Below are 24,829 nucleotides of genomic sequence, written 5' to 3'. Positions count from 1 at the left end.
AGGGGGCGGAGGAGGGCCGAGCCCTGCAAGCCACTCGGCTGCCCGGGACATCGCCACCGAGGGCTCCTCGGGGTGCTGCCTTGGTGCCGGGGACGCCGCGTCCTGCCTTCGCTGTCATCCTCTTCCTCCTTCCTGGGTGGTGGAGGCCGCTCGCAATATCTTCCCAAGCAACGGAGCCGGTTGCCCGGGGCTCACCGCGATTGCCTCTCGTGGGAGTTCGGGGACCCTCCCTTCTTTGCCGTAGTGACCCGTTGGAGGCCCTTCCCTGCTGGGTCACCGTTAGGTACTGATTTGCAATTTTTGCTTTTCCCCCTGTAAAGCAGAAGAGAAATTTGGGAAAGGCCACTGCAGGCGGCCATGCCCAGGCCACATCGCAGCGCCACGGAGAGCGGTGGGAGCTCCAAAGTCCTCCCATGGCGTGGGCACGGATGCGTCACGGGCGCCTTTGGGTGGGGGCGCGGGGCGGGCTGCCGGCGGGGCGCGCCGGGGGAGTGGCAGAGCACGGCTCACCCCGCCGGGCGCTGGCAGCGTGGGCGGCACGGAGCTGGGCGCAGAGCGGGTGCCGGGGCGGCATGGGGGCCACGGGCGAGCAGGGTGCCGGTAGCCAGGTGAGCAGATCAGTGGGGGAGAGGGGCTCGTTGTCTGGCCCGGGGAGGGCTGGGGGTGGTGGGTGCCGGCCGGGTGCCCGTCTGTGCCAGCAAGGCCCCTGGTGTGGGCGAGGCTCGTGCTGATCGTGGGGACAGGGGGGTGCAGGGGTGCCCTGGGCCCCCAGGGAGGGAGGGTTCCCACCCTCTCAACGCTGGATCCCACTTCCATCTTTCTGTGCTCTGTTTTTGTTGGTTTAAATCCCCTTTAAAGAGAGGGGGGAGGAAGGAAGATCTCAAATCGTGTTTTCCCAGCTGCTGGCAGAGCAGCACCTAGAGCTGATATGTGACGTTGGGGGGTGGGATGAGAGACTTTGTTATTTCTTTTCACTTTATAAACAGTAGAAGGGCTCCTCCGGCTTGTTTCCAGTTTGCTTACTCAGTGCTTCATGCATTTGACAGTTTTTGGTGCATAGGCAGTTTCTTCTATTGTTTGCAGGGATTTTTCCAGAGGGGAAACTTTTTTTTTAACATTACAAAACCGCAGAAACTGGCCGGAGGAATCTAGGGGAGGTGCCGAATTGGAAACAGTTTTAAGCTTTAAGAAAAAAAAATAAAATGATGGATGCAACGTGATTAAGCAAATAATTTCGAGAGGAGCTGGGAACGCGTATCTTTGTCGCTGTGCGGCTGGGCCAGGCTGGGGTTTGGTGTCCCCAGACCCAGGGGCTCCTGAAGCTGGGTTTGCGCTGGGTTTCCTCCCTCCTGGCCTGTCCCAGCACCTCCACGGAGCCGCCTTGCCGGTGTGGCAATGCCTCGCCGCTCTTGCACCAGGATTTGGCCCCAGCCCTTGCCAGGAATGGAGTTGGCTAATAGTTTGCAGCTTGACAGGCAGCAGGAGCGATGCCCATAGGACTTTGTGGGGGAGGATGTGCCCGGTGCCCATCCCCATCCCACCACTCGCCGTGGCATGGGTCTGCTTCACACTGGCCAGTTCTGCACCCAAACCACCCATGGAAAGAGCCTGGATATTTTTTTTTTCCCCTGCTGATAAACAGCAGTGCTGTAAGGCATTTCTTTCCGGGTATTCTTTCCCTTTCTCTTCCCGGCTGGCTGAATGAGTTGTTTTCCCTCCGCCTGGTTCTGACCTTCCTACGTGCTGCGCCGTGGGCTGCTGGAAGCCGCTGGCGGGGAGGAGCGGGGCTGGCAGGGGCCACCCCTGCGGGGAAACGGGTGTTGGATGTGCACGGCACGGGAAGCGGCTGTGAGCTGGAGAGCTGCCAGCGCTGGGTAGTTTTTCCTCTCTTAATTAACAAAAGGAAAACATGGAGCTCTCCTTTGGAGTATGTTTTTGCTTTGGAGTAGAGGCAGGCTGCCGATGGCGAGGGGAAGAGCTGTCGGTGAGGACGGGCTCTGCAGCGGTCCCTGGGAGGTTGGCGCTCCTGTCCCGATGCCATGCAGAAGCAGCCGGGTTTGGTGTTTGTGGCTGGGGTTTTACCTCCTCCTGAGTCCTCATCTCAGTCCTGTTTGCACACGGTGTGTCTTACACCACTGGCTGCCATCGAACGTCGTGCACCCAGCGCTGCCAGGGCTGAGTTTGCTGCTGTGCAGGCGCCTGAACTCGTGCAGCTGCCTTCACACCGGGGACCGGTGCAGTTTCCCGTGGTCCCCGATCATCGATCCCCCGTGGTGCTGGTCCATGGCGAGCAAGTTTTTTTTTCTGTGCCTGATGTTTCTCTGCTGTTTCTTTGCAGGCCAAACCCATTTATGGTGGCTGGCTGCTGCTGGCCCCGGAAGGAACGGACTTTGACAACCCCGTCCATCGCTCCCGGGTAAGTGAAGCCGAGACGTCCTCTCACCATGCTGTGGGTGGGGGTGACAGGAGTGGTGAGGGCCTGTCCCTGCCCTGGGAGTGCTGTAGGCACCTCCATGTACCCGTCCCCTTGTGCAAACCAGGAAGCCAGGGAGATGTTTCCTACAGCAGGGCTTGAATGCCTGCTCTGGGATGTGAGGGCTCCCATGCTGGGCAGCAGGCTGCGGCACTGCAGGTGCTGGTCAGGCTCACTCATGCAGTTTTATTGCTTGCTGCTGTTGCTTTTTGATGCCTTGATGCCGCTCTGGTTGTGATTTGGTTGGCCTGACATGTGCCATGCTGACAGGAAGGCTCTCAGGCTGGCAGGGTATGGTGCAGCTCTGAACTGTGCTGGGACCATCAGCAAGGCACCCAGTTGCCCTTTGGTGCTTGGAAACAGCTACTTTGTTTTCTCTAGCTCATCATGGGCATGCCCAGAGCCCTGGAGGGAGACCGCATCCCATCCCCTGATGCGGATACCTCGATGCTAGGCAGGTCCACTGCAGCAAGGAAGGGGTTGAGAGATGATTCGGAGCATCCCCTACTTTCCTGCCCTGGGGGGTGTGAGGCCCAGAAGGACATGGCTAAGCTGACGTCCTTTCACCACTGACTTGTGATGAGGACTCCCAGCCTGTCCCCAACCTGCTCTTCCAGGGAACTTGCTACTGAGGCCGCCAGGACAGGGCTGTCTTGTGTGTGGGAGGGATGGCAGTGGTCTGTGAACCCTCTGTCATGCAGCCAAAATGCTCTCAGAGCAGCTAGTGATAAAAAAGTTTCTCCCAGGTGAACAGGAGTTGGGTTCTGGGTTCAGCTTGGGGTATGTGGGCCGTTATTTGGAGTCATGGCTAGTCGCAGGCTGGCCCAACATTGTTGAGACGTGGGACTCGGGTCCCCCCTGGAACGGAGGCTGCCTGCTAAGCTGGGGCACGTGGAGGTCTGCAGGGTCCTGGGTAGTTTTGCTTGTCCGTGAGCACCTTGGACTTTGCCTGAAGGGCTGAGAAAAGTGAGATAAGAATTGCTGCACTGGGGCTATGAATCTAGGACCTTTTTTATTTCAGCCTGCTCAACCAGTTTTTGCTCTTGGCTGAAAACAACCTGGCACACACAAAAAAAAAAGGCAATTTTCCAGCCAGATCAGTTCTCCAATCTGGTTTGCTCTGGGGCTGCAGAAGCATCAGTGCCAGCATGGTGCCGGGGGAGACAGGATCGCCTGGGCAGTGCCACCCCCGGAGGTGCAGCCACCATCCAAATCCAGCGGATGCACTGCTGGGGGACATCTAACATGGCACCCTGTCACCCTGCAGCGCTGGGTGCTGGAACAGACCACGCAGGATGAAGCTGAGAGCTGGGAGCACTTAGCTGAGGGATCCTTCCGATGTCCTGCAGGGCTTGGGTCTCTCAGAGGGCGGTGACAGGGCTTGTGGGCATCCTTCAGGAGAGGATGAAAGTCCTGGCTCCAGCCTATAGCTGGAAACTTTTGCCTCTGGTTGGTTTTATCCCTTGTGTGGTTAAACTAGGCCAGCTTGGGGTCTGTCTGAGTGCGAAGAGGTGCAGGGTGGGGAAGCAAACCCTTGGGTGCCTGCGAAGCCAAGGCAGTAAATCAGCATCAACATCCATCACCCCTTAGGAGCAGTCCCCTCAGTGATGGAGGGGTCCCCCTTGCTTTTCTGGCAGCTGTGGCCTGGTGCTCAGTAAGACCTGGATGTGCCCTCTCGTTACGAGTTCCCTGCCACAAAGGGGTTTCAGTGCCTTTTTTCTGCCCCAGTTTTGTGGGGCGAGGCCCGGGGACTGGTGGGTGCTGCTTTGACACACCTTGCTGTCTTCTCTTACAGAAATGGCAGCGTCGGTTCTTCATCCTCTACGAGCACGGGCTGCTGCGCTACGCCCTCGACGAGATGGTAAGTGCTGCATGGCGAAGGCACGCGGCCGCGTTCGGGCGGTGGGGATCAGCCGGGGCCACCTCTGCTGCCCTCGGAGTAGCCGCTGGCACTGTTGCTGGTACGGCGTGAGGAGGTCTCTGCTGAACTGGTGAAGAGTTTTGTTCTCTGGGTTTGACTTACTGCCAGGCTGGGTGTGCGTGGGAGCTTGGTGGATGGTCAGTGGAGGATGTTTGAGGCATGTGGGTCCCACCTGGCTTGGGGTTGATCAGTTGCTGACAGATCCTGCGCTGATCCTGAGGCCAGGCTGGATGAGGCTCTGAGCAACCTGATCTAGTCAGGGATGTCCCTGCTTCTTGCAGGGGGGTTGGACTAGATGACCGTTGAAGGTCCCTTCCAACTCTAACTATTCTATGATTCTATGATGGGTCCCCAGGGTACCCCCCGCTTCTTTCCGCCTGCGTGGGGTTTGGTGGCGGTGAATCGCCTCGGTGGTGCCTGGAGGGAGGCCTTGCCTGGCGATGCCCGTGGAAAGTAGGTCAGGTGGAACGCCTTCCCGCTGCTTGCCTGCTCCGGGGCTGCTGCACGCCGCGGTAAAACGGAATGGGGAGACCAAAAAAAGTGAAATTCGTCTGCTGTGAGCTGCAAAGTGGGGCCGATGAGCCCACCCCTGCTGTGACCACCCGGGGCTGCTGATTTATCCTCCCGGCCACAGCAAGCCCGTGGGAGGGTGCCCGAGGTTGAGTGTGCTGGCACGGCACAGCGGGCGCCCGCGTGCTGGGATCCGCCTGGGCAGGAGGCTCAGGAAGCCGGGCGCACCGGGATGCAGGGCAGCGTAAGTGCATGCACGCGGGGCTGGGACGTGCGGGGACACGCGGGGACCTGCGTCTGCGGCGGGGAGGCTCCCTGCAAGGGCGGCACGCCTCCGTCCTCCACCGATGCCTCCTGCGACTGCGCTGTGGGATGGGGAGGCAAGGCAGCACAGCCAGCGTCGCTCGAGTTTCATGCCTTGTTTGTTTGTATTTTTTTCTTGGGGTTGATCCAAGCGCCCTAAATAATTTAAATGTCTCGGGTAGGAGCGGTGGAGGCTTTCAATACATTTTTAGTGTCTCGGCAACCTGGCTCTGCGCTGGGCTGGTGTTTCATGCCCTACGGCGACAGCAGAGTGGTGTGCGGCTGGCTGGGGCAGGGAGATGCCCTGATCCAAGGAGAGGCAGAAGGATATTGGAAAACCTGACTTTTTTATTTTGGGTTTTTTTGGGTGTGGTGGTTTTTTTTTTTTTTTTTTGGCTTTGCGTCCCCAGAGAGGTTGACCTGCCCTAGGCACTGCTGGCCCTGGATGCTCTCCGGACCTCGTAACACCACTCGCCATCCCTCCGGCAGCCCCGTGCTGCAGGGGACTGTTGCCAGAGGGCACGCAGAGGATGGAGGAAGCATCCTGCCATTCTCCAGGCGCCTCTTGGGCTTTTTTTCCCTTGAGAAGGGTAGAAGTGAGGGGGGGCGAGGGGGGAACCCAAAAACAAATAACCAAGCAAACCCATGGTGGTGGTCCCAAGGCTGGACCCCCTCCTGGGCCGCTGCCGGGTCTGTGCGCCCCTCCAGCCCTGCGTGCCCTGTGGGACTGCGCAGGGACGGGGCGCCAGGGCTGGCTGCTGCCGTGGCCCTTCGCGGTGCAGTGCGTCTCGCGGGAGGGCTCGGTCCGGCCTCGCCATGGCCATAGATGGCGGAGATGGTCGCGGCTCCCTCCTCCTCGTCGGGGTCTGACACATGGTGTAAAAATACCCTCCTGACCTTTCCGCAGAGCACATCGCTGCGTGGGATCCACGCTGCCGTTTGCACCGACCCTGCTGAAGGTGTCGCCTGGCCGTAGTTGGGCACAGCGTCCCCAGGCCCCTTCCAGCCCCCGATGCCGGAGCATCCCCTGCTGCGCTGGCTGAGCTGGGGCGGGAGGAAAAGCCCCCGCGCAGGAGGAAGCGGGGGGTTTTTTATTGCTGTTCAGCCCACGCGGGAGCAGGGCCGAGGGGCTGAGGAGGGACGGACAGGGACCATCTTCTTTCACGTGTGGGAACGTGTCCTGTGGCGTGTCCTCTGCTTGACCTTGGGGGAAGTTGTTTTTCTGCCAAACCACTGGTCCCTGAGCCCTCTGTGTTGGGCGCCGGCACGGCTGTGCTGGTGGGACTGGGACCCCCTCCAGCAGCCCACCGGGGGCTGAACCGTGTCAGCAGACACGTCCCTGTGGGGGACGTGAGGACCCGGCCCCGTGCCCACCACACCTTGGACATGGCTGGCTGGGGCTGCTGGTGGATACTGGTTTGTCCCCCAAGGTGCTCGCCTGTTCCCTGCCTGTGGCTTTCCAACGGGGCCAGGGCCTCGCCGGGGGGGGACGCTGCTTTTTGCATGGGGGATCCCCTTTGCAGCCCATGTAGGGACAGTCTACCCCCAGAGTGCCCCAGTTGTGTCCCCCCAGGAGCTGAGTGGGGGTCCTGGGGGAGCCGTGGCGCGGGGGCAGCCTCTCTAGCGTGCCGGGAGCCGGGCGGCAGCTGGCCGGAGACCTCCCAGGCTGTTGCAAGCGGGGATTGAATTGCTCTGCCTTGAACCTGTTAGACATTAATTTTGTGGGTTTGGCAATTTCTGCTTTTACTAAAAACGGGAGGGGAGGGAGGAGTGGGCTAAGGCGGGGAGCCCCAGGCTGGCGATGGTGGTGGAGATGGTTCTGTGCCCGGCCAGGGAGACCCTGCGTCTCGCTTATGCGGGTTGGAGAGCCGTGGGGTGTGGAGGGGCGTCTTAAAGCTCGGCTGCAGGCTCGAGGGACCTCCAGGGTCCCCAAAGACGTTGGTTCTGTGGTACACAGAGGCCATGGGGTGGGCCGGCTTCGGGTGCAGGAGCCTTTTGCCATAGGGTAGGTCAAGTTTGGTGTTGGATTGGAACATTTTAGGCATGGAAAGATCTTAGCAGAAGGTGGGACAAGCGGGCACCAGCTATCCCACTGGCACCCAGCCCTCTCCTGAGACCTGCCCTGTCCCTGAGCTGCTCCTGAGTCTGTGCTCCTGCTCAGCTGCCGTCTTTCTGTATGCCCGTCCTTGTGTCTGTCTGTCTGTCCTTTCTCTGCTGTATTTTCCCTCTGAAAAGCCAAACCAGTTCTGCACAGTGGCTGTGATGGGGAGGATGCGCCCAGCCTATGGACCTCTGTCCCCTCAGACCCAGGCAGAGCCACTGGGCTCGCTCCCCAGGGTTTTCCTCTTTCATGCTGGGTACCGTTCCTGCCAGCACCCAGAGTCTGCCTGGCCTCTGGGAACGCCGACCGGAGCACACCCCCTTCCCCTCTGCAGCGAGCGTGCCAGCGGCCCTTCCCGGCTCTGCTGAGCCCCAGCTAAGCCGAGCCTGCTCAGACGTGCCGAAATTCCTCCCTCCCAGCCTCGGGTGGATGCGGAGGTTGTGTGATCGCTCGGGGTTGCCTTCCCATGCTGAACCGCTGTGATTAACCCTCGGCGCTGGCTTGCTCCTAGCATCTGATAAACCTCCGTGCTGGGCCGGGTGACGTACAGGGGCTGACGTTTCTCCACAGCGGCTGGAGGCTGGCGAAACTGCCCTGGGGTTGGGTTGAGGGAAGGCAGGGAAGAGGATGACGGGGAGCAGGGGACAGGCTTGGGGACGAGCGGCTGCGTTGTGAGTGTCTGAGGGCGTTTGCCCTTCTGTGCTCCCCAGTTCTGCAGACCTTTGTTGATTTTCCCAAGAGATATGTTCCCTGGTTCCCCACTGGAGGTGGAAGAGTCACCCGGAGAGCTTACACCTTTGGTACTTCAGGATATTTAAAACTAGAGAGGATAAATCCTCAGCCTGTGGGGAAACAGCCCTGTCTGGGCTGGGAGGGATCGCGCTCAGTCACTTGAGGGGACAAGGGGACACCCGTGCCAGGACAGTGCGTGAACCTCCTCTGGCTGCTGCCTGCCCAGCGGCTGCATCCCAGCACGCTCTGTCCAGGGGGGGATGCCCAAACTGGTGCAGCTGGCGGCTGAACCCTCTGAGGTTGCCCCACGCTGTGCAAGGTCTCGATCCTCCTGGGAAAGCATCCTGCCGTCCCCAGCGAAACCACCGCTGCTGCTGCAGTGGGAGAGCAGCCCAGCGCCGTGGTGCCGGGACGGGTCGGGAAGTTTTGGTTGACGTATGGGAGCGGCCACAAAAATAGCGCTGGGGTACGGGAGCCAGAGAGTGGCAAGTGCAGAGCGTTCGCCTCCTTTTGTTTTGATTACTGCGATCTATAATTAGCGGCCGAGGTCTCTATAAATAGAGCCCTGCTGCGTGGGAACGTAGCGGGGAGGCAGTGGGTGTGCAGGAGGGGTTTTGCAGGGATGGAGAGCGCTGTCCTGTCCATCCCTGGATCTGCAGGCGGGCGATGGCCTCAGCGCTGCCTGCGGACGGATCCGGCCCCGTGGCTGGAGCAGCAAGTCTAGGACCGTCAGCCCAGCTTCTCAGTGGCTCATCGCGTGTCCGCGGGCCAGGCCTGGTCTCCGTGTCTCAGTCTGCCCCTCTGCCACTTCCCTTGGGCTGGGATTTGTACTAGGTTGGCATCTGTGCCAGTGCTTTGTCCCCAGCGAGAGCTGCGTCCTCCCTGGAGGTATTTTCCCATCACACCAGACATTCTTTTGGTGGCTGCCTGAGACTGTTAATTTTGGGTTATTTTTCCTTTGTGGATAAGCTGGTTTGAAAGCAGGAGAAAATTTGGGCTCACCTGGGAGCATCTCAGACTTGCTGGCGTTGTGGATAACTAACGCGGAGATGAGAGCATCTTCTGGATGGGCTTTCCCAGCTTCCCCGTGAGGGAAGAGGAGGAGCATCCCTGGGCACGGCGTGTCCTTCTCCCAGCAAGCTGGCCTTGCTCCACGTCTGGCACCTTCCAGGGTGGCGGGGCAAAGCCTGAGGATGGGCTGTGACCCCAGCCCTTACGTGTGGAGTCAAGCCGCTTTTTATGGAGCGGACATCCCTGCTCCAGCCCGTGGTGGCTGGGAAGGGAGGTCAGGAGGGAGCTGATGGGACAGGAGTGGGATGAAGAGCGAGGCCAGCCTGGCATCTGGCAATGGTTAGGGGAGCACTGGGACCCCTGGTCCCGGTTTATAAATAGGAGAAGAGAGGCCAGCTCGAAGGTGGGAGGTCTGGCACCGCGCAGGGGGCTGCCGGGTCACATCTGGAGACCTGCACGGCCCCAGGCCCTGCTGCTGGCCGTGGAAAACTAAGGAATGGCTAAATGGATAAAAAAGGAGAGCAGTGTAAGCGTTGGTGGCTGCTGGTGGGGGCTCAGAGGGAGGGAGGAATGCGTTCCCAATGACGCTGTGATGCGTAGACCTGTAATTACTGTTTCCTAATCAACCCCCCTCCAAAATCCTCTTTATTTGGAAGAAAGGGACATTTTAGAACGTCACCATCAGCAGAGCTGCGCCGTGCTAATTTCCATCGCAGTTCCCTCTTTTGTCATTTACATTGTTTTAAGAAGCCAAGAATCTGTGCATGTGTTTTTTTTTTCCTCCTTTTGAGATCAAAGCAGTTTACTTCAGTCTTGGCTCAGGATGGAAATTCATTGGCAGGGATTAAAAACGAACCTTAAACATCCTGGCCTCTCTGTCATTACTTTTTCCACACATTTCCCCATTTAAGCGTTTCCAAGCTCTCCCTGCCCCCTCCTCTGTGGGAGCACCAGGCTTTTCAAACTCCCTTTCCCCTCGTCCCCGGCGTTTCCCCCCACGGACGCGGTTTTGCCTGTGCCTCTGTTTGCCAGACCTTCAAGACTTTCAGTTTCTGTTTGGCATAAAAAGCTTTTGGCTTGAATCAAAGCGTGTTTCAAATTTAAAGCGAGCTGAAACAGAAAGGCTGGAGGGGGGCGGCTGTGTGAGGCTCAGATGGCGGCAGGGACCCTCACCCCAGATTTTTATCCTCTCAGAGAGGATAGGGTAGAAATAAGGAAATGTTGGGAATAACTGGGGAGCAGCAAGCCTTTCTCCTCCAGGAGAGCTGGGCAGGAGGGGGACACCTGAAGTCAGGGTGCGAGGGAGAGGGGACAAAGCACACCCTTGTGATTGCTCTGCAGGAGATGCAGAGACTGCACAAGCGCTGGGGGTTCCCGACAGAGCTCGGAGATCTCTGACGGATCTGTTGTGTTTAATTTTCAATATTGCTTTTGGGGGGGAAAAAAAAATCCATGAACCTACAGGGAGCCCTGGGAACTCATTCCCCAGGACAGCGCTGAAGCTGGGGTCAAGCAGCCTTGGAGGGGTTGGGAGGATATGCGGATCTTCATTTGTGGTCCTTCTGATTTTGTTGTCTTGCTTGATGCTGATCCGGGCCATTTTGTTTGCTGGGGCTGGATGTGGAGATCCCGTAATGGTGGCTTCAGGGGCATTCATGTCTTCCTTTTTATGTCTGCTCCAAGTGTCTGGCCCCAGTTGCTGCTGGAGGTGGGTCCTGCTGTCAGGAGACCTGTGGGCCCCTCCAGGATTGGTTCCCTACCCCACCCTTTTCTATTTCACCTCTTCTAGTTCAGTTTAGTGTGGTGTCTGGGGAAGTCAAACTGCTGAGCTGCAGGAGGGCGGTTCGTGGGGGCTGAGGGAACAGGGAAGGGCTCCTCCAGGGATGGTTCCAGCACCGTGGTGCCTGGGTCCATGGCCAGGGACCATCGCTGGGGCCCCAGAGGTACCTGGGTTTACTCTGAGCTTGGGTGGATCAGGCTGGCTGTTTCTGTTCAGGTCTACTTCGTGTGGGTGGAGGATGCTGATGTTCACATCAGAGCCCTTTGAGAAGGTCATTTGGTGTCCAGAGGACCCACTCGGGAGAGGCCCGCTTGCGGTGGGAGGTTTGGGCATTACAGCAGGTGAGAGGATGAAAGCGGAGTTGGGAGAGCTTGATACAGCCAGCGACCTCCGAGTGAAGGAGCAGCTTTGATGACCTGGCCCAGGTGCTTCCTTCCTGGACATAACACAGCCCCTATTGTCTTCTGCGGGGCAAGCTGCGAAGCTGGAATTGCTCTTAACGCTGAGCGAGGAGAACAGGTTCAAGTGGCTCTGTCCTTTCTGCGTTTTCCCTGCTCCTCCGTCTCTTGTGACCTAGCAAAGACGTTCGTGTAGAAGACACGTGCGAGGGCAGCGAGGGAAATGAGCTGGGTTTTACATTGTGTTTATCTAGTTCACGGGAGGCAGAGCGATACAGGTGCTTGCAGCTGGAGTTTCTTCTTTGTGACTTCTGGAAACCTGTGGCCTCCAGCCTGGCTGCAGGCTCTCGATGAAGGAAAAATTGTGATCGGCTGTAAAACATTCATGCAGAAATCCAACCCACCTCTAACCGCGTTTAGCAGTGAAGGTATCAGAGGTGGTGGTGAAATGACACAGCTAATAGCTGAGCGCATGGTTACCCTCCTGGGAGCCCTTTGGGTGCCCATCCACAGAGACCTGAAGGACCAGCCCACCCAAGGGACCAACAAAATCACCAATATTTTTGCCCTGTGGTTGCTCGGTGCCGCGGAGGGGGTGTTAAACAAGCTGCCTGCGGCATGGCCCCGTACCTTCCAGATGCACCGTGGGGACGGGGTTGGTTTTAATTCTTTCCAGCCCTGTCGTGGGCCACCGGCTGAGGTCGGTGAGGACCACCAGTAGGCTGTGGGTTGGGTAATGCTGGGACACAGCACCCTTTTTCCCATTGTGTAAGGAAATCCCTGGAAGAAAAGGCATCGCACTGGCTGATGCATCCCTGTCCCCATGGAGGGTCCCATCTCTGCCAGGTGGCACGGGGCATCCTGGCCTTGCCCGGTGGGATTTGGTGCTGCAGAACCCTTGGTGACAACTGGGAGAGCAGGGCGAGGACGGGAATTGAACAAGGCAACAAAGCAGCTCTCAAAATCAAACTGTGTTCCCCCTCTTTTTTTTTTTTTTTCCGGCAGAAATCCTGTATCCATCGATTGTTGACATGACATATGTGGGTTGGAGAAAGGCAGCGGTGGCTTCTGGCAGAGGAGGAAGGGGCTGGGGGGGCCCGGGGGGGCTCTGCAAGCTGAGATGCTGATTACCGGGGGCAGCAAATAGCTTGCAGCTGCCTCCGCTCCGCTCTCTTTGTGGCGCTCGCAGCCACTCTCGGGATGCAGCTATTTTTAATTTCCCCAAGCGCGCGCACAAAGCAAAGGGGGTGGGCAATGCCGCCGGCATCCCCCCTTCCTGCCCCCCGTTTCCACCCCCTTCCCGGCCAGCCCTATGCTTCCCGGCTTCCTCCCAGCCTCTGGGGAATGGGCGGGGGGGCTGCGTCTCCCCCAGTATTTTTTGGGTCGGCTTCTGCCCCGCCCCGCGCCCGTGTGTGCGGGGAGCTGGGAAAATGCAGAAATAAATAAATACACAATTAGGCAGGCGTCCAGCGATGGGGGGGGGGCAGGGGGGCGGCACTGCAAAAGGAGGCTTCGGCCAAATTTTGGAATGCCTGAGAAAGCGTCCAGAGCCGCGGGCGAGCGCGGGGTTGTGGGCTTCCACCGCCACTCTCCTCTCAAAGAGAAGCGGCAGCTGCAGCCCCCGAGGAGGAGGAGGAGGATGAAGGAGGGTAGCAGCCCCTAGCCTTGCTCTTGGGGGAGGGGGGGGGACAGTTTCCCCTCATCAGCATCTTGCAGAGTCCAGGACAAGGCGTGTTTGTGCTGGAGGTGTGATGAGAGCGAGGGGTCTCAGCCAGCCCTCGGCATGCTCTTGCCACGGCTCAAGAGCAAACGTTCTGCTTTGGGGGCCAAAAGCCGAGGTCTGCACTCTGTTCAAGCAGCAACATGGTTTGGGGTTAATAAATTACTTATTCACAGTCCTTATTTCTCTGTTGCAGGAAGCGTTAGTGAATATTATATTTCTGGTTTATCCTGGGCATGCATTATTCATCAGGTTTGGAGTCTGGAAAAGGGACATTGTCAGGTTAAAACTTGCATGGAGACAAGCCGAGGTCTTCGGTGAGGGTTTCTAAGCGGCTTTTCTCAGGGTTACCGAATGCAGGGTTTCGCTGAAGTCTTCCACCTTTGGTCAGTGCTGCTTTGAGAGCTTTCTGGTGAAAAATGACAACTCCCAGGCAGGTTTTGTTATTGGTCTTGCCCATTGAATTATCATGGGCTGCAAGATACATAAGGTGGAAAAAACCACCAGCAAAATACTGCTTTTCCCTCACGCTGGGCCAGGTAAGAGCTTTCGGTGTGTGCTTTTGGTGACACATGTTTTGTCAGACCTTTTTATTTCACCCTGTCCCTTCAGAGCTGCGGAAGAGCCTTCCGTGCAGTCACTGAAGTCTGACTGCGAGCAGGCAACAAGACCAAACAGCCCGTCAGCCTTGCCGAAGGTTAAAATTACCCTAAAGTCACGTGCGCTGCAGCTTCGCGTTACCCTTCACCTCCTTCCCGCGGGATCCGGGAGCTCATTTGTCTGGGTGCATTAACGGGGCTCGCGCCCTGCCCTACGGCTCCTCTGTGACCTCTTCTGCTTTTGGGGGAGAGCGGCAGCCTGGGGCAGAGGGGCTGTGGCGGGGCTTAGGGGGTTGGGGAGAGCAGAGAAGGTTCCCACCTCCCAAGGAAAGTAGTTTTCTTTTCCCCGTGTTTTCCTGGCACGCACCCCAGGGCCGTGCCCGTCTCCGCTGCCGTTGCACCCCTCGCCGTGGGGCTGCAGGGACGCGGCCCCGGAGGTCCTTGCTCTTGTGCGCCCCGTGCCCTGGGTGCCGTGGCTCCAGGTGCCGTAGCCGTGGCTCTCCATGATTTTTTGGCCAGTTGTGCCCTGGGGACCCGCAGCGAGGCTGGGGGCTGCTCTCCCGCTGTGGCCCACGGTTGTCACCGCTCTGCTCCCGGTCCCCACGCAGCGATGCTTACTTGTGATGTTTCCTTTGCTGTGGGTGACGGGGTCCCTAGGGAGAGGAGGCGGAGGGGACGGGCGCAGGGGTTGGTTTTGGAAGCGTCCCGGCAGCACCCTGAGCTTGCACGGGATTTCCACCCGTTGTGATGCTGCAGCCAGGGAGAAAGGGTGGGTTCTCACCCACCCAGCCTTGGCCCCTTCCTCCTCGCTTCACCAGCCCTCTTGTAAAAGCATCGATAAAGTCGCAGCAGATCGCCAGGGCGCTGGGGAGCTACCGGCGTATAATTAGGGGTTTGGTTCGCTTTTCTGGCTGCTTTCCCGTTAGGGGAGGGACAGCGGGGTTATGGACAGAGCAGATGTGTGGAGGAAGGGGATGTTTGGCGTGCATGGGTGGGTAATGCCCTGCACAGGCTGATGGTGGGGGGTGCAGTCTGTCACCCAAGGCACAGGGGATGGAGAAGCCTCCTCAGGCTCGTCCCCTCGGGTGCTCCAGCCCCAGATTGCTCATCTCCAGTGGGACCAAACGGCTGCTCCCGAAGGAGAGGTCGTGGGGGTCGCTCCTGCGGGCAGCTCACGGCCGTGAACTGGCCCCTCTCCCTGAACTCCTGTGCGAGCGCAGGAGCCAGATGGGAGCAGCAGATTTAGGGAGAAAACGCTGCTCCCCTGGGACACGGGAACGGCTCTGGCAGCCTGATGTGTTATTCCCAGCCTTCATCCCCAGCTGTCATGGACACAAAAAGCGCTCTTTCCCCAAGTGCTGCTGGCCTTTCAACCAGCCCCAGCCCAGCAGTGCCTGCCTGGCTGGGACGAGTCTTTGCTGTCTGCACCGGTGTCTCCACTGCACCTTGCGCGTGGCAGCGAAGCCCACCTCGAGCTGTTGCCAAGTGGTCTTCTTGCCCCACAACAGCCTGTTGGGAGCTTTTCTCCTTGGAGCTGCTTTTCTTGGTCAAAAAGCCTCCTGTTTCATGCTATTTGGTGGGACGGCTAACGGTCAAAGGTTGGAAAACGTTCTCCAGCTGCCACCTCGGCTTTTGGGAAGGTCTGCAGGGTCCAAGCTTGTCTGGAAGCTGCTAGGAGCAACGCAGTGCAGAGCAGGTATGGAATTTCCTGTAGGGGTGAGGCGTGGGGTGCAGAACGCAGCTGCTGCTTGGTTGACCAACCGAACCCAACCTCTTCTGCTTGGGTTGGCCCTCGCACCCCCAGCTGCAGACCCCTGAGTGCCTTGGGAGCCCGGTTGCGTGATATTCCCAGCCTGGCAGGAAGCTCTGCAAAGCTCGTAAGAGCAGCACTGGGGAGTAATGAGATTTCCAGGCTGATTTGGCCGGATTCAAGAACTTCCACTGAAGCATCTGCGCCCGTGGGAGTTGTCGGAGCCTCCGGCGGATCTGGTGCCGCTAGTCCCTGGGGTTATCCTCACCTCGCTGGCAGTCGGTGAGTGCTGGTGCGCGGTGCTGTATTGACAGTCCTTGGGGGTGAAGGTGGGGGCTTGGGGGAAACCCCATCGCGGCAGCCACGCCGTAGTGCCATTTTTCACCTTGCTGTGTGTGCAGTTCCCGGCGCTTCCTGCGCCAGCGTAATGCAGGGCCTTAAATTATCCAGAGCTCGAGACGGCGGCTGCCGGGGGTGACTTCGCGTGGCTGTGACGGTGCTGATGGATTGGTCTGTTGTGCGGTTGCTCTGGTTCCTCTGCTCGTGTGTGTTTATAGGAGAGATTGTGGGATAGCTGGAGACCAGGAGACGCATCCCTCCTTCCCCTCTAGGCTGGAGGGGAGATGGAATCACTTAGGGAGGCACAGGGCTTTGATTGACTTAATTTACTGCCTTCTTTGGATGACTCTTACCTTGGCCATGCCCTTCTTTGATGGTTCAGAGAAGACAGAAGCAGCAGCTCCTTCCACAGTCCCTTCTCTCTTCCCAGATTACTGGTCTTGATCTTCCCGTCTCTCCACAGTCCTCTTCTGGGTGCCACATGCAGTGGGGTGGCTTCGTACGGCTCAGCCAGTGCCCGGTTTCTGTGCACTCTGCAGCACACCTCCATACTGCGAGGGTGGTGGCACTTCGGGTGGCCCTTGGCCGTGCTGGGAGTTGGCCCTAGGCTGGAGCAGAAGACCTTGGGAGTTGTTCCAGCAGCACTTGGTGCTGTAAATACCATTGAAGCCTGCGTCAACTGCAGTTATTTTCCCACTTTGCAAGAAGACTGGCTCCAAAATCGAGTAGCGCGTGAGCATTGCCCTGGGTTCATTTCCTAAGGTTTTTCCCAAGGTGCGAAGCCCTTTTCACTTCGATGTCTTTCACCCCGTTTCGTAGCTGCCGTAGGGATCCTGAGGGAGGGCATTGCCCCTCTCACCAGTTGGTCTACCCAACTCTAGGCTGAAAAGTGAAAGCTCTCTGGAGAGTCAGTGCAGGACCCTCAGCCCTGGTGTGACCGGTTAGCAGAGCCTGGGCTGTTGGGCAAACTCTGCCCCAGTTCATCCTCGGCTCCCTGGCCAGTGCCTGGGCAGACGCTCAGGCCGTTTCCCTCACCTGCATGAAGCAGAAATCCAGGTCTAGCTGAGGTTGAACAGGGCTTGGGTGGCTGGCCAACACAGGTGGAGATCACCCTGCCTCCATCCAAGTCTTCTGCCTCCTAGGGTGTCTCCAAAATCGGCATCGCTGTGTCCACGGCCGTCGGTGTGCAGGTGACCTTACGGGTCCTGCTATGGGGATGTGTTTTCTGATGTTTTGGTGAAGCTCCTGGCGAGGGACATGCGAGCTGGCGTGCAGAGGTGGTGGTGAGTGGCTGCACGTGTGTACCTGGCAGCGCGCGGTGCAGGGACCACCTGGGACTTGTCTCCTACACCGAGGGGGTGGAGAATAAAGTTGACGAGGCCAATTTGGAACAGGGCGATTTAAAATTCAAATATCACGATGCAAATGAAGCCCATCTTTCTTTTCCACCCCCAAAACGACCGCGTTTCCCTCTCCAGGCAGCTCATCCACCACGGTCCTTGCACCAAACTCCGATCCCTCGCCGCGTGTGCCGTCCTGACGCGTGGTCTTGCCGGGCTTTTGCCATCAGGCCTATTGCCATGACAACTCGCTTGAACGCCGCGGATGTTTGCTTCTCCTCTGGCTGGGTGGCTGCTGTGCCTGCGTCTCGGGGAGCGGGGAAGATGCCACGCTGGCAGCTGTGAGCAGATGGGGTGGGATCCATTATCGTGTATTCCTCCCACCCCTCTCCTAGGAGGGGAGGAGGACATTGAAATGCATTTAAATCCCGGAGAGCAAGAGGGAATAACAACTCTTGGGTTTGCAGGGCTGTGAGATGGTGCCTTCAGCGCGGCAGGGCCAGCGAACGCCCGTGCAACGGTGGGCTTTTACTTTGGTCCCCAAAGAGCTTGGGTACAGGTTGAGCAGCTCCTCAAAACCTTTTATTCAATGCTAAGCTTTTGCTTTTGTCCCCAAAAAGCCAGGATGGAGGTTGAGGGGCCACTCCCAGCCCCGTTCTGGAGAGACCTTGCTCTTATTCCCATTACAGTGCCCATGTTCTCTGCATCTTCTGTCTCTCTTCCCTTCCAGCAGCATTGGATGTGTAGCATGTGTGTGCATGGGTGCACGCTCTCCTAAAGGGCTCTTTGGATTTGGGGACGCCGCCAAGGGCCTGGAGGGTCAGGACCCCGGCGCTGCGGCAGGTTGAACCCGCTTGGTGACCACCACCAGTTTGCTGACCCTCCGCGCCCAGTGCGGGCGGTCGTGTCAGGAGGGACTGTGGCTGTCCCCCGTCGTGCGCGGACCCCTCGGAGGCCGTTCAGCAGGAGAGAGGTTAACAGGAAGGAGGCAGGCGAGGCGCTGGCTGCCAACTCCCGACCCCGCTTTGGGGTGGGGAGCAGCTGGGAGCTGCAAGAGCCGCGCAAAAATCACCATATAAGGCCAAGACGAGCCGGCTCCAGCCTCCTGCGCAGCCCCGGCCGGCGAGCCCGCTCCAGCGCGTGGTCCCCGGGTGGGCGTCCGTGGGGACGGGGCTGCGGATGGGATGCGTGGCCCCAAACCTGCTGCCTGGGCACCCCGGGATGGGTGCTGCCCATGCCTGGCTGAGGTGGCACTGGGTGGGAGAGGAGCCCGAGGGTGCTTGCAGCCCGCTCGCAGCCTCACGCAGTGTTTAGACTCGCTGTCCACGGATGTAAACACCGACTCCACTTAGAAGCGGCCCCTGGCTGAACTCTCCTGCCCAGCCCCTGTGCTTCACCCCCTCCCCAAACTGCTCCCAGGGAAGAAAATTCCTTCCCCCTGGTGAAAGTGGAGCTGTTGATGTTTTATCTCCTGGTAGAGGCCCAGGTTTGCTCCAGGTGCCAAGGCCAGATCTGTGGAAGGGGACCGTGGCTGCTGGCTGGCTGGAGAGTCCAGGCAGCGGTGGGATCTGGGGACATCTTCCCCCGTTTCTTCCAGAGGGGCACAAGGTGTTCACCAGAGGCGCAGGAGGACGCGTGTTGCTTGATTCCTCCGTGGCATTCCCTTGCCCATGCTTTTCTACTGCCTGGTGCATGGCCGGAGCAGGCTGGAGGTTGTTGGCTTCACTGAGCAGCAGCTGCTGATACGGGGAGGCTGCAGGTGGGAAAGGTGTGCTCAGGTGGCCAAGAAAAGATGCTTGCCTCCTGCTTGGATGGCACAGGGAGAGCAGAGAGCTGCCATGGGGACGGGGATGCGCTCCTGCTCGCAAGGAGGTGTGGAATGGAGGAGCACCATCTTCTGCTCCCCTTGGGTGGGTGAGTGCTCCAGTCCATCCTTTTGCAGAGCCCGCAGAGGTTGTTTTCAGGAGCCTTTGTCTAATTTAATAAATCCAGGATGCTCAGCCTGTTAGATGATCTATAAGTGTAATAAAATCTGCCCGCCGCAGAGCTCCGGTCGCGTTGTGGCTGTATCGATTGCCTCGATGGTGGCAGGAAGCCCAAAACGCTCATTAAAGCCGTGCTGCCATGGCAGCCCCGCTCGCCCGGCGCCTGGGCAGCTCGGGGCACAGCGTGGCCGCCCTGCGGCAGCGGCAGGCTGAGTGCCCCGGCAGCAGCGCCCGACGGAACCAGTCCCGGTATGTGCTGGGATGTCGGGAGGCTGTGCATAGCCTTGCACGGCTGAAAAAGGAGACTCCCCGTGACTTTTTAAGGAGTTGGTGCTTTTTTGCTGGTGGGAATGGTGGAGGTGGCACCGGTGTGGGCTCCCTGTGCCGCCCTGGTGCCGGGAGCTGCCTGTCCAAGCCGCACGCCCAAGGTATGGTTGTCTCCGTGTTACTCTGATGCGCCCGTGGCGGTGGGGCAGCGGAGTCTCACTCCCTCCCGCGCCACAGCAAAGCCAAATTCCCGCTCACGTCCTGCCTGGAGCGTTGCGGTGAGCCGAGCCCGGGCGCCGAGGATGCACGAAGCTTTTAGGAAAGATGGCAGCTGCCTTTGCGGAGTACTTGAGTGCTGAGAATGAGCGGCGCACTCGTCGGCAGCCACCCTCATGAATGTTTTAGGTTGGAGAATTAACATTTGTCAAGAAGCTTTTACGGAGGCAGCGCGGATGTCTCTTCCCCAGGCGCCGCAGGCTCTGGGGCAGTGCTGGGAGCCAGGCAGAGCCAGCTGGAGCCCGAGCCCTTCCCGTGCGGCGTCGCGGCAGAGCGGGATGGCAGAGCCGCGATCTACCCCCCGGGGACGGCCGGGCCCCGGTGCCAAGGCAACCAGCCCGCCATGCAAGATAGACAAATGGTTGTGGTGGTTCTTTTTTTTTTTTTTTTTTTTTTTTTTTCCTTCCCCTCCTGGTTCTTGGCAGAAAGTAAAATGTCCCTTTTGTTTGGTTTCCTCCTCCCCCTGCCCCATCGCCTTTCTTTAAAGGTTGTGTTCCAGATTTCATCAACCCACGTTGTGTAATAGCCCTGGAGAATGGCACGGGCATTGGCCGTGTCCCACCGAGCCGTGGCAGAGCCGCTCCTCGGGAGCCTGGCCGCGGGGTTACCTGCTCAGAAAACATCTTGTGTGCGGTTGCTGAGCGAAGCTCTGTTGTATTTGGACCAAGCTACTACAATGCGCATGTGTTAGAAATGACAGGGAGCTACTTGGAGAAAATGTGGACATTTTTCAGTCTAAATAATCCTGGATTTCTACCTCAGCCCTGCAAAACTCTCTGGAAATGGGGGACTCTTGCAGATAAACCCTGTTAGCTTACAGCATCAGCCCTGCCCAATTCCTTGCCCGTGGAGCATCCAGCACTGCGCATCCTCCTGCCACAGCACCTGGGTCTCCCCAGTAATGCCCTGCTCAGGATTTCTTCCTTCGGGCTTGTAAGAGATCCCCGTTCCTTCTTTCCCTCCCTCCCCGCAAGGTGGAGAATGCTGCAGTTGCTGGGCTCTGCATCCTAAGAGCATCCATCCGAAGGCGGGTGTGGAGAGCGTGGTGTGACTTGTGTCCCGGGCAGGCGGGAAGGGCGAGGAGGAGGAGAGCGTACTATAGGCTTTGTGTAGCGTGGAGGGGGACGCTGCGAGCACGTGTGTGTGTAAATACAGATCTGTCATACCAGAGGGAAACAGCGACGCGATTGTTTCTTGGCTGTGGTTCCTCTGCTGATACTGGCAGCGTGCAGAGCTGTAGCTGTTCATATGGTGTGGGTGCTGCCTTCCTCGCGCCGGGGGGCTGCTCCGCTCTCCAGGCCGGAGGCGGCAAGGAGAGCTGCTGGTTGGGATGGTGCCCGTAATGGTGTTCTCCGCCCGTGCGCCCTGCTGTGCTTCCGCTGCTCCCCCCAGTTAAAAGACACCCGAGTACCAGATCCAGTCGCGGGGCAGCTGTGTGCTCCATCCCACTGGTGACACCACGGGAAATGGCAAAGGCAGGGCCAGCGCCGGGGGACAGGGCTGTCCCCAGGGTGGGGACCGGCCAGAGCCAGCAGCCAGAGCTGGAGCTGAGCCTGAGCGTCCACTCCTGCCTCACCCGGACACACAGCCGCCCCGGGGTCTGACGCTGGGTTCGACCTTGTATCAAAGCATCTGCTCTTCAAAGGGCTGGTTGAAGTCTCAGCCTTGTTATTGTTTTGGTGTCTCTGCCATATAACACCTCCCTGCTTTTGCATTTATTTATTCCTTTCCAATTGCCAGCACCACGCAGTCCTCACCTGGCCTGGGACCAGCCCGGGGACCAGCTCTGCTCATCCTTCCCCGGGGATCCGCACCCCTGAGAAACCCCCCAGCGCAGAAACGGGTCCTCAGAGAGGCAAGAAGGGGTCCGTGTGTCCTCATCCCCTGCTGCAGTCTCTCTCCCGTCTCCCCAGCTCCCATGCCGCTGCCCTGAAGCTTCGGCGCACGAGGGCTGTCCCTGTTCCCCCGATTCCTCGGGGGGAGCATCCGTGTGCCGTCGCCAGCTCCTCCGCCGGGGATCCCCGGCCGGTTCCGAGGCGCAGTGCTGCACGAGCCCCGTCCTTTGCCTCGGTGGAGTTTGTGTGTGCGCGCGCCTTTCCGCCTGGCACCGTTTGCATTTCGCTTTGCTTTGAGGTGCCAGCGCTGCCTCCAAGGAAGGAAATAAATAGGTGTGAAGGAATTTACATTCCGAGCGAGTGAGGCTCCTGGTCCGTCAGGTTTCATCGGCTACTGAGAGGTGCAGGGAGGCTGCCGTGGGGCGGAGGGTTTGTCCCCGGTGGGGATGAACAAGGGGGACAGTGCTCGGCTTTGCTCGCGGCCCCTCTCCTGGCGTCCCGCTGGGGGGCACGGGGGTGGTGGAGGGGAACCGATGGGTCGGGCTGTGCGAGATGCCAACGTTGGCTCTCACAAGACGGGGCGCGCGGCAAAACCACTTCACAGGGCTGGCCTGGCGCTGTGGGGGCCCCAAACCGGCTCCTCCGCTCTGGGCACGCTTGGATCAGGGCTGGGTGTGAGCGGCAGGGGAAGCCGCCCTCAACGCTGCCGTCGGGTTAAAGAGGGAGGAGGGCAGGCAGGTTTCACAGGGAGCCGTCCTCTCCTCCTGTGCCAGCTCCTTGCCGAATCCCTGTGGGGCCTCCCGGGGGTTGAGGGTGGCCCGTGGCAAGAGAGACCAAGTAGCCCAGGGTCCCTGCGAGGGGCTGGAGGTCCCTCCTGGAGCCATTGACCCCTTTTGCCCCTGTCCCGGTTGCATTCCCCATGCAAAAATGCTCCGGGGTGGGAAAGGGGGTCGGACCCACGTGGCCATCCAGATCCTGGTCCTGGAGGCCTTGGCTGTGCCAAAGGCCAGCGAGACAAAAACGTTTCTAAGGCTCCACTTGGAGTGGGAGAAAGTTTTTCCGTTGGTTTTTTATAGCTCCCGGAAAGCGGGGTTTTATTTTTGTTGTCTAAGACAAAAAATCCTCTTAGGAGCCGACTTCCTGTGGCGGCGCAGGGCGGGTGGCTGTGCGTGCGCCGTGCCGGGGATCTGGGCTCGGCTTTACTTTCCCTCCCTCCATCCTGTGGGCTCTGTGGATGCTGATACTGGTTTCCATGAAGGAGAGGAGATTCTGGTGTCCCTGATGTATGACTGGTCCCATTTGTGTGCCCACGCTGGGCACCGACGCTGCAGCACCCGTGATGGCTCCGTTGCCACCTCTGGGCTGTTGTAGGATGCTCCCACCTGGGGACGCAGCTGCAGGGAAAGCCCTTTTCCTGGGGAAAGGGGTTGTTTCCCATGGCTTGTGGATGGGGTAAATTGGGGATCTCAAGGGACTGGTCTGATTGTCCTGCGGTTGTAAGCGGAAGCCATCGAGCTCTCCACAGTTGCCCCTTCTTTACGTGGCTCAGGCTGCTTTCGGAGGGGTTGTGCTGGCAGGGGAGCCAGTTTCCATGGTAAAAACCTTAACAGCATCTGCCAAAAATCTGTCTCCTCGTTGGCCCGGCCATCTGGAGGGCACAAGGAGGCTTTGGCAGGGCGAGGAGGTGGCTCCGGGCTGCTTTGGGTGCTCCTTCGGTGCCATTGGCAACTCGGAGGTCTCTCTCCGCCCGGTCATTTGTGCCCCAGGTGCATGGGGGACCCCAGTGTCACCGAGCCTGGTGAGGCACAGGCGGGCTGGGGGTGAGGATGGGGGAGACGTGGCATCGCTGCTCAGGGAGGGAGGGCTGCAGGCACCGGGAGCGGGGGTCCGCTGTAATCGGATGAGCCGATGCTGCTCCAGATGGACCTGTCAGCTCTCGTCAGCGCTGACACCCCTCTGGGTCTCTCTGCGTCCCGGAGGGCCACCGCCTGTCCCGCTCTGCTGTGTCTGCTTGGAGCAAGGGGGCCCAGAGGTGACACCATGTTTCCAAAGCCTGTCAGACAAACAAGGTCCCCTCCATGCTGCAGTCCCTGCCCGGCAAGCCGTGTGTTGTTAACTTTAACGGGAAAAAGCTGGCATGTGTGCCTGTCTGTCTAGTCCCTGAGCCGTCCTGCGCCGAGGACAGTGGAGCCTTGCTGCTTGGCCACCCCCTGTCCCCAGATGCCACCCCACCACCCCAGATGGTTTGCAGCTGCAAACCCAAAGCTGGCCGCTCCGTGCCTTGCCGTGGTGTCCCTGTGCTGCAGCGGGACAGTAGTCCTTCTCTGGGCATTCAGCATGGAGGAAGCATCTCGCTGACAGCAGTGGGCTGGACTGGGCTCCACTGGGCTTGCAGGAGTCATGTCTGCTGGTCTGTGTCCCCAGATGTGCGGCACAGGGCGTCGCTGTGTGCTGGCACGGCGCACGGATAGGTCTGGGTACTCGTGGCAGGGCGTCTTGGTGTGTAGGGTCCTGGTGTCCACCAGGAGAGGTTTTGGGGCTCAACTCTGCACTCATCTGCGCTTCTCTTTGTTCCCCTCACAGCCAACAACCCTGCCGCAGGGCACCATCAACATGAACCAGTGCACGGATGTGGTAGATGGGGAGAGCCGGACAGGGCAGAAATTCTCCTTGTGCATCCTGACGCCGGAGAAGGAGCACTTCATCCGGGCCGAGAACAAGGAGATCATCAGCGGGTGAGTGCGGGTCCAGCCTGAGCTGCTTGCCAGGCTCTGCCCTCAGCCAGGAGGAAGAGGAGGGTGGGTAGGACCTTGCCCTAGGCCAGGTGCCATTGCAGTGCGTACCCGCTCCCTGCTGCAGAACAACGCTCCCAGCAACGTTTATCCCTGGGAGCGAGGTGAGCTGTGCTGGAGCGCGTGTGGTGCATCCGATGCCGAGGGGCTCCTGGGCTGGCCATGGCTGCTTCAGCCCCAGCAGAAAGCAGCTATTTACGGGCTGGGGGAAGAAGCTTGGCTGCAGTGTGAACACCAGGACAAGGTTGGAGCAGATGGGTGCTGGGGTGACCCCACGGTGCTTTTAGGACAGCATCCGATCAGGCACTCAGCCCGCTGGCACAGGTCCCGTCCCCACGCCAGCGGGCAGTTCCTGTGGTCCCAGGGCTGGCATGTCCAGCCCCGAGCACCATATGCTCTCTGGTCCTCATCCGTCCCCAGGCAGATGTGACCTCCTGGGGCTGCCCGCTCTGGTTTACCCCGTCCCCGTTGGGACTCGCCTCTGCAGTGCCCGCCTCGCCCCACTTGCTTCCTGCTGGCAGGGGAGCATCTGACCTCCGAGGACAATTAAAATATCGTCACTCATAGGAGTCCTTGCCACTGGGATGCAGTTGCAGCAACGCTGAAGGTTAGGCCACTAAAATGAGCAAATTACAGTACGTTTCCCTACTCCAGGTGACCTAAATGGTGACCTAGAAACATCCTTGTCCGTTGCTCA

The 24,829-nt window shown here is 59.2% G+C and overlaps 1 protein-coding gene across 9 annotated transcripts in view; it reads left to right on the top strand.

Annotated features, from left to right (window-relative positions):
• Positions 1-24,829, top strand: part of MPRIP (myosin phosphatase Rho interacting protein) — a 77,487-nt gene that overhangs the window by 8,685 nt on the left and 43,973 nt on the right. For all 9 annotated transcript variants that reach the window (XM_086760270.1, XM_086760267.1, XM_086760266.1 and 6 more), the window contains exons 2-4: positions 2,339-2,416; positions 4,269-4,334; positions 23,924-24,075. In XM_086760270.1, the coding sequence (XP_086616396.1) occupies positions 2,339-2,416; positions 4,269-4,334; positions 23,924-24,075 (296 nt within the window). The remainder of the gene's footprint in view (positions 1-2,338; positions 2,417-4,268; positions 4,335-23,923; positions 24,076-24,829) is intronic.

The sequence above is a fragment of the Chlamydotis macqueenii genome, chromosome 15, assembly GCF_036417535.1.
Source record: "Chlamydotis macqueenii isolate bChlMac1 chromosome 15, bChlMac1.mat, whole genome shotgun sequence".
NCBI lineage: Eukaryota > Metazoa > Chordata > Aves > Otidiformes > Otididae > Chlamydotis > Chlamydotis macqueenii.
The sequence above is the reverse complement of the archived record's forward strand: the minus strand, read 5'-3'. Positions and strand labels throughout refer to the sequence as shown.